Source organism: Piliocolobus tephrosceles, chromosome 3, assembly GCF_002776525.5.
Source record: "Piliocolobus tephrosceles isolate RC106 chromosome 3, ASM277652v3, whole genome shotgun sequence".
In the NCBI taxonomy this organism is placed as follows: domain Eukaryota; kingdom Metazoa; phylum Chordata; class Mammalia; order Primates; family Cercopithecidae; genus Piliocolobus; species Piliocolobus tephrosceles.
The window spans coordinates 60,468,920-60,484,575 of NC_045436.1; the positions used below are offsets into that span (position 1 = coordinate 60,468,920).

At 42.5% G+C, this 15,656-nt stretch overlaps 1 protein-coding gene across 6 annotated transcripts in view; it reads right to left on the minus strand.

The window, feature by feature from the left end:
• Positions 1-286: 286 nt before the first annotated feature.
• Positions 287-15,656, minus strand: part of JADE1 (jade family PHD finger 1) — a 67,379-nt gene continuing 52,009 nt past the window's right edge. For all 6 annotated transcript variants that reach the window (XM_023217590.2, XM_023217591.3, XM_023217594.3 and 3 more), the window contains exons 9-11: positions 13,611-14,132; positions 7,816-7,933; positions 287-4,153 (exon numbers count right to left, since the gene is read on the minus strand). In XM_023217590.2, the coding sequence (XP_023073358.1) occupies positions 3,243-4,153; positions 7,816-7,933; positions 13,611-14,132 (1,551 nt within the window). In that variant the 3' untranslated portion in view covers positions 287-3,242. The remainder of the gene's footprint in view (positions 4,154-7,815; positions 7,934-13,610; positions 14,133-15,656) is intronic.

A 15,656-nucleotide genomic window follows, 5' to 3' on the forward strand; every position in this document is an offset into this window, starting at 1 on the left:
GAAGTCTATGTTGTTTCAACGATTCTATGTTTCCAGATCCAAAACTGTATTCTGGAAAGAACTCCAGGTGAGGAAGACTAAAACCAAACCGTTATTTTTCAGTTCCACCATCAGAGTTGTGCCAGAAAGCAGCGCAGTGAATCTATGCTCTGCACAATCTTGATATGTTCTCTACAGTTCTCATTCCTGATTTAAATTGGGAGACAGTAAACAACTGATTCAGGACTGCTAAGTCATGCATACCTTTAAATATTTAGCAAAAGCAGATTTCAAAAGACACTTAAAATGTATTGCAAAATGTACAGCATTTATTCACATACAGACAAAAAGGCACAATTCTACTAAATAGTTCAACAAAAAAATACAGCTGTCCTCAACTAGTTTTATAAATACTTTCAAAAAGGGGGTAGAAATAAATACAGGATTGGGTCATGTAATATAAAATAGTCATCTCTACATATACTTTAATTTGATTTTTAACTCTTCATGCACCTTTTTTTTTTTTCAATTTTAGCTGAATGGACACCAAGCTAGGCACATAGTGAAAAATCCTCTGTACAAGGTTACAAATGTAATGACAAGTTTGTCCATTTCAAAATAATTAAGATTTGTACACAACACATAAAACCCTTCATTTAGATCTTGTGTTTAAAACCTAACAAATGACATTCCAGGCAACTTTACAAAAGTTTAACTAGCCTACATTTTGACATAATACATTAATCATAATCAAAGATATTTCTTGGTCAGGATGCACAAGGAAAGATAAAGCTTAAAAAAAAAAAATGCAAATGGTTCCATACTAATAGAATGCAAGTGGGTGTTTGGGCTGGTTGCTGCTTATGGCCACCTCATACAGAGTTCCCAGCATGACATGAAACTAATTCACAAAGCTATCATTATACTGTCAGAGAAACCGTGCTCTATACCATTTGCATTTCGAAGCAGGAATAAAAAGTGTGGGCTTTTTATTTTTGTGTGTTTTGTTTTTGTGTGGGGGTTTTTTTAAATATTTTTTGTTTTGTTTTTGTTTTGTTTTTTGGTTCAGCATAACTTGGAACATTTGAAAGCTTTTCAACCTAAATGTGGGGAAAAAACAGGTAAGGCATTATTTTTGCACAAAACTAGCATTCCTAATAGTGCAAATGAATCTGATACCTCTTAAAATGGTGAGAGGTTATACTATTAATTTAGATTTTCTTTCTATGGCTTGACAAATTATCCCTCTATAAATTCTACTCTCACCCAGAGCTGTTGCTGTAGTCAAAAGATAACTGTAGATAAAGTCCAACCTTCTCCTGTATCCAGCAAAAGGTTTTTGCTCATATGCAAAAAAAATCTAATTTTTAAATTATGCTACAAGTGAATATACAACTTGGATTCATAAGAACCTTCTATTATCTGTAGCAACAAGCTGATCTGGACAACAGTCTTTCAAAATGAGCCCCATAGCTCAAAAATAGTCAGTCAGTCTAAAAACCTGCGTCATTCTTTCCCCTCCCCTGAATTAGCTACTAAAATGACTTCAAAAGTTAAGACTTGGTTTGAAAATGTCATACATACAATAGGGATGCATCAGATCTACTATTTGATCATCTGATAAAACTTGCATAGCAAGATGGAATTCAATAAGCCTTTTTTGTTGTTGACAATCATCTGGAAGACTTGAAAGTTAACTGCAGAACTCAAAGCACTATTCACTAAGTATCATAATGTCCCTGCCATATGGAAACAGATGGATAAATGAATCAGGAATCTGAACACTGGTATTAACAAACTAAAGAGAATTTAGGGGAAGTCGGGCTTGTTCCAAAGGCCCATAATTCTGTATCTCATTGCTATTTAAACTTTCCTTCCTTAAGTTTGATTCACTACCACATTGAATTCCAAAGAAAATTAACAGGACCTAAACACTATCCACTGTCTTAATACATATGCACTACAGTGAGTGCAAAAACAAAACATTGTACTCAAATTTAATGCTAAATTTATTATTGCTGATAACTTACTAGTTATTGCCATTTGCAATTAGAAAGTCCAAGTTACAAATTAGAGTTTAGAACTCTGACTACAGAAAACCTATTCAAGGGTACACTTCAGTCTCTTTCCTGTATAACCTTGGTCAATAGTAAGAGCTTATCGCAACTTATTGCCTTTCTACTGTTTTTAAAATATAACCTATTTCGCTTTTTCTCTTTTTTCCTTTTTCTTTTTTTTTTTTTTTTGTTTTTTTGTTTTTTTGTCTTTTTGTTTTTCTTAAGGAATCCATTCATGTTGGAAGCCCGGATTCCCTGACATATGCACTAGTGGTTGGCTCTGGGAAGTAAGAGTCACCAGAGTCTGGAAGTTCTTCACTTGAACTTGAGTAGCCATTGTACTATTGGAAGCCAGATGGCCAAGTATTGGCAATGGCCAGGGAAATCCCAAGCTGGCTCAAGAGCCAGTGGTTAGGGAAGAAGAAGGTCAAGTGGACTGGTAAAAATTGTATTTCAACTGCCCTTATTCATAGATACAACTTTCCTAACAATCTCACTCTCAACCAGTCCCATATCCACAACCCACTCACAGGCTTCAAGCAGCAGGACCTTGCTATATTACCCTAAATCTCCACATTGCAGCAGCTCTACCCTGTCCCCTCAGCTCCTTCAATAATGACCTTTTAAAAATTCTCTTCCCTGACTGCTATATTTACACATCAATTTCCTAGTGTTACTGAAGCTTCAGAGCTGCTGCCTGTATACTATAATGCAACAAAAATAGCCTTGAGGGCCAAATATAAATATGATTTCAAGATCTACCACAGTCCTAGAAAATAAACTTTATGGGCTATGAATGGTACCATGAGGGTTTCTCAAGAACCATATCTGGTTCCCTATATTCAGGTAACCACGAGTTTGTGCTTTGGGAAGAATGCAGAGGGCTATAAAAATTCATGACGCTTATTTAAGCCTTGCCTTCTTTAAAACTTACTTCGTTCTTATTTTAGTGTTTAGTTCAGGTTCTAGTCTTAGCATTGTCTTACGGTTACAATCTACTCTTCTGTTTCCTCAACAAGTTGCAAATAACACAAACTTCTCACAAAAATGATTTTAAAATGACTCTGGAAAAAAACTAATCTGAATTGCAAGTAAATGTGTTTGTGTAGCTCAGGATTCATGGGTTTCTGCTTCTCCCTCCATCAGAGGCCTCCTCTAGCACACCCAGTGACGAGCCCAAAGGGCTTCCGTGTCATCTCTGTTGCATCAAGAAGCCAAGATGCTTCTCCTGATAATGTCTGTCCTCCTGCTGATAGTGCTGCTGGTGTGTATACATTTCTTTTCTGATGCCTCACTCTCTGAGTCACTCATTTCCACATCGGGGACATACCCGTCATTCTCATTGTCGGATTTTAATTTGCTTTTTGCCCTTTCCTTGGCTGGAACTCGGCCTAAGCCCAAATATGGGTAGTCTGAGTGCTGGTGGCAGGCCCCATCGTGGGCCTCTCCCTGCTGCTGCCGTTCCCCCTTCTTTGGAATCCGGAATCCTCCCCAGTTTTTCACTGGGCTGGCAGGTGTTGTAGGCACTTTGACTGCAGTCTGATTATAGTTTACTTTGATTAGGGAGCCATTGCACTTGGGCACTATCTCCTTCCTTGTGCCAGGTGCTGACTGCCCCACTCCCGGGGAGGTGGCAGCTCTTGTGTTGTCCAGATGCCTCTGGGACACATCTGTGGACCTGAGAGGCTTGTGACTCTGTTTAAAAGATTTGTCCTTTAAGTCTCCTTTAATGAGATCACAATGAAAACGATTGTCTCTTCTTTTCCCGTGGTCTGGCATCACCACACCATTTTTCTGTTGTGCTGATATGAGACGTGCTTCTGCAAAAGTCTTTTCCAAACCCAAAAAGCTCTCTGGGACCACCGTCCCCTCCCTTCTACCACAGAGGTCTGGCTGCTTCAGCAGGGTTTTGCCTTCCCTTCCAGTGCTATTCTGCAAAGGATCTCGCTTATGGGGCTTTTTCAGCGAATGAACCAAGGAAGTACCCATTTGTTTTCTGAAGAATGCAGAATGCCACTTCAAGTCCTCTATCTTGGGAGCATCAGGGCCCACAGAAGGACTGTTAAACAAAAGCATGGTTTCCAGTGAGGAGGAGGAGCAGGAAGAAGAAGGCACACCTATAAACAAAACCACAAATAAAGAAAAATTACAACAGAAGCAAATCCATAAGAATAAAATTCTAGATCCTCAGTGTGGCCCAATTTATGTGAACTCCCCACCCAACAACACAACACTTACACCACCAAGTTTGTACAAATTTGGTTTTTATAGTGAAGAGATGACCTGCCTTGAGAATCTCCATTCAATCTGCAGACTCAATATGCAACATTTTCTGAAACAGCTGAAGCTCACATAATTTTTCAAAAAACTGTACCTCCTCAAATAAATACAAGTTCCTCTGAACAAAATAACTGATCTGATTTTCAGAGGGGATTCCATGCAGAACCCATCAGGTGGTTGGCTGCCTCTGCTCCCTCTACCTGGTTACAGAGCAGCAACTGCACCGCGCTCCTCCACGGTCCAGTCTTCTGCCTCCAGTAGGAGACTGAGAGTACCCCAAAAGCAGGGTCCGGGGCTTCTATCTCTAAGTGTCTATACCCTCACAGGGTTATTATGAGGACAAATACATGTAAACATGTGAAATGAATAAAGGAAATGTGTAAAATAATTTTTTTTTTTTTGAGGCAGAGTCTTGCACTGTTGCCCAGGCTGGAGTGTGGTGGCCAGATCTCAGCTCACTACAAGCTCCGCCTCCTGGGTTCACGCCATTCTCCTGCCTCAGCCTCAGACTAGCTGGGACTACAGGTGCCCACTACCACGCCTGGCTAAGTTTTTTGTACTTTTTTAGTAGAGACGGGGTTTCACCATATTAGCCAGGATGGTCTTGATCCCCTGACCTCGTGATCTGCCCGCCTCGGCCTCCCAAAGTGCTGGGATTACAGGCGCAAGCCACCGTGCCTGGCCTTAAAATAATTCTTGACACATAGTAAGTGTTCCAAAAAATATTCATTATTACGTGCAAAATACATTTGTGGGATTCAACTGAATTGTCATTCAACTGGAAGTAAGTTAAATTGATGTTTTTCACATTTTTTTGATGCAAATCACAGTGACTAAATTCCACAGCATGACCTAGTAAGAGTTCACATTTCACGAAATAATATTAACCCTCATCACTTGATAATACACTCTGACATTTCCTATTATACTTTACTTGTTTTTAATGCTGGTCATGATCCACTGAATTCATCTCACAACCCACTAATGAGTTGTTACCCCTAGTGGGTGAATTCATTAGAGTTTGTCATAAAGACCACGATTCTACAACAGCCTCAAGAACATCTAGAAAGAGCAGTTCTCATATTTTCTGTCTCCCATAAGATATGAACCACCAAGAAAACAAGGTTCAGCCCCAGGGTATGAGACAGGAGGCCATATGAGAACCTAGGCTCACCAGACACAGACACTGCGAGCAAATGAAACATAGCTAGCGACTCAGAACACAGAGCCGTCATGACCACACGATGAGGTATTTTACAACCTGCTGGTTTGGAAATGCTGCTTTCTCAAGAATCAATCATTAGAATCAACCTTCACATCACACTGAATATATTTCTTTTACTCAATCACCTGCCACAGGAAAAGAGAATGGTAAGAAGAGGCTAACATTTTCTGAACTCTGATTTCTATCTCCTTAACTGTAACCCATGTCTCTAGATAGCCTCCAACTCATGACCCCCCCATAAGCACTGTTGCCACTGAGGACTCAGCCAAATGACCCTACCCATCTCAGAATCACACAGTTTAAACCACGGACCCTAAATGACACATAAATCATGACCATCTGCTCTACTTCAGGCAGAAGACAGCCTTTAGGCATGAATAAGAACACAACTGAAGCCTAGGACTGGAAAAAGAAAAAAAAAACTCCCTAAAGGGTTTCAACTGCATTACTCAACAGCATCCTACAGGAAGATAAATGTTTTCAACTGATCATACCTATGGTTGTTATCGCAGAATGAAAGGAGGATTTGTTTTCCTTTCCTGAAATAGTAGGATTTCTGAATGCAGATCTACATTACAGCTCTGTTACCACAAAACTACTCGCAGCCTTATGAAGAATATCATTCGCTCACCCAGTAAAAACCTCAGCCATGAAATGCAAAAACCTGCCTGCAATATCCATGAGAAATAACACAAATGAAACCAGATGAAAATGCTCTTTATGGCTTATTTTTACAGGGAATCACTCATTACATAATGACTTAAGAGTTGCAGAAAGCCCTCCAATGGCACAACTCCATAGGCACAACTTGCATCAGTGATCCCAGCTCGGCATTTGCTGTTGTAGGCTCGGTGATCTGCACCAGACAGTCTTTCAAGGGAGTTAAACAGATCTCATTTATTTGTATTCAGGTAGGAATCATGAAGAGAGAGCTCACCTTAGGGAGTCTGAATCGAACTACTTTCACATATGACACCCTACTTAGAAAATTTATTTTTAAAATCTTAATTAAACTCCAAGTTCCAGCTAATAATATACACTTGATTCACCTGGAAAATAATCTTGGGAAGAAAATATCGAGGATGTCAATAAGTTATTGCATTCAAACTATGTAACACTTCAAGAACATCATTTAAACCTCCCTAAACCGTTTTTGATTTCTTCAGATGACCCAGCTCCCTCTAGTCGCACATAATTGGTTAGAGAAACCAGAATTTGGGTTTCAACGCAACAGGTTATAACAACTGCTTTGTCGTCTCTGTGCACCGTAATAATCTAGATGGAGTGACAAAAGGCCACAAATGCACAAAAACAAGAGTAAATCAACTATGATTGCACAACGCAAGCACCAAGAATGGTGCTGCTATAACTTTAAAGGGCAGTCCAAGGCAGGAGAGAGACGCTATCTTCCAGTGCAGTCCAGTCTAAGACCTGCCTGTTCCGTGGGTCCCTAATTCTGCCTGATCCACACTCAGCAGCTCTCCTTCTCTGAAATCGTTGTACTACCTACTTTTGGGGGCTTATGATCACAGAATGTAGTCAAACGCACTTAAGGGGTCTTGATTCTAAAAGAAACTTTAAGATCAACGGAATCTCACAGAAGTTAAACAACCTGCCCAACTTGATCTTTGCCCTTGATCTCCAAGTAACTGATGTGTTCTCCAGAGTAGAGGAAGTATATACCCTAGTTTTCTTTGTCTGTTTGCCTAGCCCAGGGCAATATAAAATAGAAAACACTAAATAAATATTTGGTGCGCAATCTCAGAAATATTCAACAACCCATCTACACCAAAAAAGCCTACTGTGAACATTATCTAAAAATGAACTGTCTTAAGTACAGTCTTGAGATATTTACCATCTTTACCACGTTACAGATAGAGCCCAAGGCTGAATATAAACTTGTTAGGTACCCCCATGATGTGTTGTACCAAGTACTGTGTCATCTATAAGTCACTGTTTCATTTTAGTCTCTCAATTCCAAGAGGTAGCTTGAGATATCCCCATTTTGCACATGAAGAAACTGGGAAGACTCAAAAGACTTTCATGTGTTTGCTCAGTAAGCAGAGAACATAGGATTCCACCCATATTTATAGAGGGCAAATTCATAGCTTTTTCCCTTAAACATGATGCCTCAAAGACTGCCTTTAAATATGAACGTCTATGCTTCTTAAATTCTTCTATAAGAAAATTAAGAAATCATTATTTCTTCCTCAACAGTGTTAAAGCTTACAAACTCCTGCCCTATACTTTGACCTACCAGGGCTTAATGCATACCTGAAACTCTTTCTTGCTCCAAAAGCTTAGTGTAAAGATTGAATATCTGTTCCTGGACTTTGCACACAGACCGTTTAATCTTTTCCCTGCGGGTCACCATGTAAGTGAGGTTCCGAACCTAGAATGTAGAGAATAAAGATTCTAAGTAAGCAATACAGTATAACAGTACTTTGGTGCTTTTTAAATTTCTTTACCTAAGAGAAATTACTCCTACTAGGGCCTTGACAGATACTTGAAATCAATATGTACTTTAAACATTTCATCCAATCTCTAATCTCATTTTGGTAAGAAGGATTCCACATATACCCCTGAACATAGGCAGCAGCAACACTGAAGAGGGTTGGGGACCCACAGGAGTGGGAGGGACACCCAGAGAACTGGTACAAAAGTCCTGCCTCCTCCACCACACCTAACCCATCCTGGCACAGAGGCCATTGGTGTCCAAGTCAAAACTTGCAACCTCTTGCCAGTCTTTGCTTATTATTGCATCAATATCTTATATTACTTGGATGGCCAATGGCTTTAAAACAGCTCAGAAGCCACTTCCGCTGCACTTTATCAACTATCTTCTGAAGGCTGAACTAGGTCAACATGGGGCCAAGGGTCATCAAAGTGGAGCCCCCTGCACCAGGCCCACTGGAAGACCAAATGGTTACCAAGAATCCTAGTGAATGTCTTTGTCAACTGCACACTGAACTCACTGAAAGGCCTGGAGTTAGCAGGTAGCTTATGGGTTGCTATGAGGTGTGCAAATGCCTAGGAAACTTCCAGCTTTGCCAATGATTGGCTGGTTAGACATCTCCAGTCCAGTTCTTTGTATCATCACTTGAAAAACTGGTATTGCCCTCTCCTGATTCGCTTGTAACTGAAAAGACTCAGTGCTAAGAGTTGGCTCTACTTCCTATCTGATGTGCGACTGCTTTGGATCACATAACCCTAACGTATGCTCAGTAATCAACATTCAGATTTGTTCCCCACCTGTCATCACTCAATACACAAAATTTAAAGAATTAGTCTCTGAACTCCCTTAATCCTTCAGTCCTAAAATCTATTGGTCAACCTGATTAGATTACATGGGCCTGAAAACACAGATGTCAGACACAGCACACCAAATACACAATTAAACCCTTCTTCAGGAATATGTGGACGAGACCTCCTAAGTAATCTCAGTGGCAGGAGTGGTTGCATGTCTTTATCTGACCACATCTTTCCCGTTAGCTCCTACAGACATGCCTTCACTTTCCTAAAAAATCCCATTATGATCAAACTCTTCCCCTGCCACCTGTATAATTTTTTCCCCATAAACTCAATAAAGTAGTATCACCCTAGTTTAAGTGAAAAAAGTCCAAAGGTCACCAACCTTTTCTTTTGGTATTGAGGACAGCAACAAGCATCAACAAGCCTCGTGAAGACACAAAAGATTTTGCACTCCGGTGTAGAGTCTAAGTGTAGACTAAACCCTAACAATTCCAGTTGTGCTAAAGGCAGTCTCATTTGCAAAAGGACATGAAGCATGAAGAGAGACTGAACACAGGCTTTCACATTTGCATCATAGTAAAATCTCCTGGCCTAAACAGGAAAATGCCAAGTCAGGCTTCTCCTGCCCCTAACCAATTCACTTTCAGGATCTTCCCATCTTTTTTTCTGTCTCAATCCCTTATGTCACTAACATTTCCTGTCTTATTTTAAAATTAAAGAATTGAGAATAAAAACACTCTCCCTGTCTCATAATAAATATTACACGGATGTCAATCAGCCTGGTTAAGGTAGTCTCTTTCCTTTTCTGACAGCTGCACACCCTCAATCCAAGAAGCAGTGTCCTTTATAGAAATTCTCACCAACTTGGGAATGGAAGTGGTTAACAGACTACTCTCTTTGATAATATTGTTCTCTCCAGGGGAGATTAAGAGTGAAGCTCAAGAAAGAGGGGCCAGACCTAGATCCACAGCAGATTCAAAACTTCTAGGAAACAGAACCGTTTTTACATTAACAAGGAATCTCACTCCTGGAAATAAAACATGGAAACAAATTCTGACATCTTAGGAGCAGACAGGTTGCTCTCATATTCAAATCAGATGTGTAACGGAGACACTTACATCTCTCTTACTTGAAATTATCCTTGAAAATGGAAAACGGGGAAGCCAGGGAATTTGAACTTTGTATATTATTCAAATTTAGTTTTGGTAGCTTTGACCAAACCATGGCTGCTACATAGAAAAATCCCACTCCTATTCCTCATAATCTCTGATGGGAAATATCTAAATGTAAACCCAAAAAGCAAAGGGCATGGTTTTCAATTGGAACAAACCAGCCCTAACTCCACTTTCTAGTAGTGAGGACTCTAAACCTGACTTCCCTTATGCATAAAGCTCCCTGTAGGACAACGCTCAGCAACCTCCACCTGCAGAGCTGGACTGATGCTCTCCCATCCTCAAAACACATCCAACTTGTCCCTTCCTGCACCCACTGCACCCGCTCCACCAAGCTCCCTCCCCTGCTTTCTCTTCTCCCAACTGTCTGCAAGGAGGTATCTGAAAAAAATCATTTAAACCATCTCCAGGTGCACTCTCACACCACCTTAAACCTGATCATCACTTTCCCCTAAAGCAGTGTCCCTAAACAGGGGGTACCCACAAAACAGAACCACCCTCTGGAGGTGGGGCCCATGACTTTGCATTCCTAAGTTTCCGGGTCAGGCACAACACCCTGAGGACCACTGCTCTGAGAAACCCAAAAGTGGTTTCAGTGTGTTTTCTTGAATCCAAAACTGTTTGCAGCACTAAAGTTCAACGTGCCTTTTTTTTCAGGGGACACTGTAGACACTACCAGATTTTCAAAGGTGACCATTTCCACTGAGTGACTACAGGACTGCCCCCAGGACTTGGCCACTTTCCATAATGCTAGCCAGAGTGCAGTGGTAGCATGTCTTTATCTAAATAAATAGTCATTTGCAGAACTCACGTTTACTGCATATTTTAGGGGAAAAGAATGAGAGTGAAGTGGCAGCCTTGGGAATGACATGGCCACCCACCACATCAGCAACTTTGTCTTCTTAAAGTTGTGTGCTCCCAAGCGCTCCTGAAATCTACTCCTGTCACCTAACTTCCAGATCCAGAACTGGTACCCAGGTGTGCAATGCCCCGAGGTGTGTGTTTGAAGGAAGAGCAGTCACCATAATCACTCAGTTGTCTGCATTTCTAATGATGGCCACTCATTTGTCAGTCTGAGAATGATCATATGCCTTGATTGTAGTCACATGTATTAAATGATTTTTGAGGATCTGCTACAAACTGATATTGTGTGAATTAAATAGAAAACTAACTTACTTGAGAAAACAAGTTGGTAGTAATGATTTTTTTTTATTGTCACCCCTGCCCTGATACACTTACTGTTTACAATTACAAATAACTGTGCAACTCTCTGGGCAAGGCAAAGATTTCAATTTTTTAATGCCTTCACCATCACAGGCATCATGGCAAATTTGGGGTAGCGTATTTTTTTCATGACAATAAGCCCATTTTAAACTGAGTCTAAGGCTGGGCGCAGTGGCTCACACCTGTAATCCCAACACTCTGGGAGGCCACAGCGGGTGGATCACTTGAGGTCAGGAGTTCAAGACCAACCTGACCAACATGGTGAAACCCCATCTCTACCAAAAATACAAAAATTAGCCAGGCATGGTGATGCATGCCTGTAATCCCAGCTACTCATGAGGCTGAGGCAGGAGAATCACTTGAACCCGGGAGGCAGAGGCTGCAGTGAGCTGAGATCGCGCCACTGCGCTCCAGCCTGGGCAACAAAGTGAGACTCTGTCTCAAAAAAATAAAAATAAACTGAATACAAACTCCCTAAAGTTCCTTAGGCTTTTTAATAAAGTAAATGTAAGTAATGCCACACACATACACACACAAATCCTGATTTATTCCCTGTTTCTCATACATTGTTGGCATTGTTCTACTTAAACAGTGACAGTGATGATTCCAAAAAAAATGTTTAGAATTAGAAGTGCATGTTAATCTGAGTAACTTAAGTACAGAAAAGAGTTAGTACACCACAAGCATTTTCTACACTTTTATTTTGTGGTGATTGTGAGACAAACACAGTCCAAACAATAGACTTCTTGTCCTCCCCCTCCCAACAACTATCTGACTCCACAGCTCATGCACCCCAATTACAGCAGGTGTCGGGCTGGCATAAAGGCTTCTCACCAGGATTCCAGTTTATCCTTCTCAATCCTTTTCTCATCTCTAACAAAAATGCCACACATACATGTAGTTGTGAGAGGCAAAGTCTTCTTTACACTCACCACCAGGGGGCGTAGGGGAGCACAAAAGCCTCACAAACCTGCTCCAGGCTCCTGCCTCCTCCAGGGCCCGAATCGACCGCCTTCCCAGGAATCCTAACCTGGTCTGAGAAGGGGCATCACAAATAAGCTGGCACTCAGTCGTGTACTAAAAGGATCGCTAATGCTCCCTTTAAAAGACTTTCACTTCTACGCCACCTCTAACAGGGCCATGCAGGTCTCCATGAGATAGCGCTTTTTTGGTCCAGTGCTTCCCGGGTCTTTCCCTGTTCTTTGCCCGTACTCCCATTTCAAATCATCTATGACTCAAGAGTCTATCCCAGGCAGGTGAATCACTCCCCACTAATAAGCGAGCGGCTTGGGGGAGATGTGTTAACTGTCTCAAGCTACTTGGGTACCTTTCAGTGCAGACTGCTTCAGGCCAGAAAACCTCGCTCCCACTAATGAATTTAATCGGTAGCCAGCAGCCAGGGGAGTTGATGTGGAAGATGCTCTAAGAAGCATCCCCAGTTAGCAAGCCTCAGTCAGAAACTACCTACAGAGAGTAGGAGGCACTAGGGGGAGGCAGCCCACTCCTCATTATTCCTGTATCAGGAAGGGACTTCCAGACGGGACTCCAGAGGTGATGGAAAGTGGGGGAGGCACAAAAGCAGCAAACAGCGGAAGGAAGTGCCAGCAGCCACGACATTCAGCAATCTCAGTGTGACAAACAACACATCTGTAGTGTGCTGAGCATGACTGTGGCTCCTCAGACAGATCTGACACCGCTGTGCACCAGGAATCCCACCCATACCCGCACACAGACACACAACAGACGTGGATGGACACGGGGACACACACACCCTCGTGATGACTTAGCACCTCACTGCCAGGAGTATCTTCTGTAACAGATATATGCATGTGTACATACAGCTCATGCACACACATCAGCACCCACTGCCTGCTCTGCTACGTGACAGTACCGGGAATTCCCCTATGAATTACCCAAGAAACAAAGCGGGGGCCAGTGAGCAGCCAGTCTTAAGCTTCCTTCACCAGCACCTAGTGTTTCCCCGGACTCAACAAGCAATTCTCCCCTCTCTGGCCCCTCCTTTAGAAATGAAATCCATGCTGGTTTTCTAAATCAGTCTGTAAACAATCCTGAGTCAACTCCTTGGGTCATTTTCTTGGGGCTCATTCACTCTAGCTCTAGAATGAAGGAATGGGGGTAGGGAAGACACACCCCATTTGATCTTACAAACCAGTAAAGATTAATGGGAAAGTGTTTAAAAAAAAAAAATCACAGAGAAGCTCCCCACTCAGTGGCAGTTTTGCGCATATGTACAATGAGTTTACCAGCCCATAAATATTTTTAACCAACACAACCTCATGCTGTGGTGTGTACAAGGATCTGAGAGTATATGACTGGCTATCATTTCTTGCTCTGGGCAAGCGTTCGCCTCTTTGCATCTTCTTCTCTAAGTCACTATAAGGTGTCAGTGTCAATCATTACCCTCTCCAGGTCCTGCCGCAGGTGCGTGAACAGCTGCAGCCTCCTAAACAAGACATCCTGCTCCCGCTTGGCTAGATTGTCCTCTTCGTCTTTCTTTGGGGTGATCAGGGGCTTGTTGAAATTGACCTTCCTCTTCAACTTCCAGTACTGGTACAGGAAATCCACTACTTCCTCAGGCAGCCGCAGAGCCCTGGCAACATCCAGCAGGTTGACGAAGGTGTAGAACTCATCCTCCAACTGCTGCAGCTTCTGCTTACGGACACTCACCCGGTGGGCCTCCTCCCGGTTCTGCTCAAGGCTGGCAAAGGGCTCCAGCGGATTCCGGGGGGAACACTCAGGGGCCCCATTCTCCTGTGCAGCCCCCTTGCCAAGACTCTCCTCAGGTTTCCTATGTGAGCTGTGCTTTGGGCAATAGGACTTGAACTTGACTTCATCATTCTCTGCTAAGATGGTCTTCATCTCCAGGCCCCGGTCAAAAGCACAAGTCACATGGAAGGCTGTGCGGCAGTTCTTCACAGAGCACTGGTAAGAACACACAAAGAATATGATAATAGACCATTATAGAGCAACCATGGCAGAAGGCCCACAGTGCTAGGCACCCCATGTACACACGCACAAAGAAGAGCCATGCTTCAAGAATGTGCTGTGACAGGAAAGTTGTATGTGGATTAACCCTGGAAGATCATGTCATGTTTTAAAAGAGGTAAGGCTTGGGATTTTTTTGTAGAGATGAGTTCTCCCTATGTTGCCCAGGTTCGTCTCCAACTCTTGGGCAAAAGAGATCCGCCCATCTCGGTCTCCCAAAGTCCTGGGATTACAGGCGTGAGCCACTGCACCCAGCCAAGTCTTGGAATTTAAGGGCCCTCTTCAAATGAAAGGTTTAATCAACCAAACCCTAACTTCCTCGGAAAAGTAACTGCATCCAAATCCCATCTTGAAGCAGACATGATTATACAAATAACATGTGTAGAGGAAGGAGGTGTGGCACCAGGATCATATTCAAAAGAATTTGTACTCAATATGCAAAGTCCACTTTGGTTTTCTTACAGATTTGAGCTCTTTTGGCATAAACCTGAGTAAGAACCTTCTTGGGAAGAATGACTACTACTCACAGTTTGAACACAAATCCTCATTGTGACTCCCCAGCCAGGAGGAGTCCCAACACAAGTGAGAAAATGAACAGTGCACTTCCTTGAAACAGCACCAAGGAGAAACTGAATAAAAACCCCAAAGAATAGGAGATAAGAGGAATCCAGCACAGGAAAGGTGGGGAAAGGTCTTCCCACTTGTGAAGAAGCTTCACCAGATGCATGGAGGGCTCTGAGCCCTGAGATCTGTGCATGCCGGGCCTGGCCACTGAAGAGAGGCAGAACTGTGAAAGACCCTTCCCATGGGTCACAGGGAGGTCAGCCTAGAGGCCAGGTGTCAGCAACCTATACAGAAGAACACCTCCCCCTCACTGCCTAACAGGGCCACAATTTAGTGCCTTTGATTCAGACAGCAAGTCTCTGGTGTAGCAGGAGCAAAGTGATTCACTCCTCCTCCACTGATCTTGCTGAGCAAATCCCTAGAAGGTGGTTCCTCATGGTGACTGAAGCCAGTCCCTGAAAAGCAGCACTGCATTGTGTGAGGCCAAGTGATCCCCAGGGCATGCCAGGGGCTGCACAGAGCTGTAGAATTCAGTGGCTTCAAGCCAACTGAGAAGTTGAATTCAACTCATTCAACAGATCCTGAATCACATCACCACGGATGGCAGAGGCTAGAGCTAAGGATTTCCCCCTAATCATTTCAATATTTAAGAGGAAACTCGCTGCCAGCCAGGCTTTATTCCATTACTATGAGGTCTCTTTTACTGAGAAGAGGAGAAAATCCAGCTCCCTTCACCATTCCACCCTTACAAACACCTCAACCACACAGACTGACATAAATCTGTGTTTTCTCTATAAATAATTTCAATTCTAAGAAATGTGTGAAATCAGCTTTGGTGGCAGAACACACGCGCGCGCACACACACACACACACACACACACACACACACACACACCT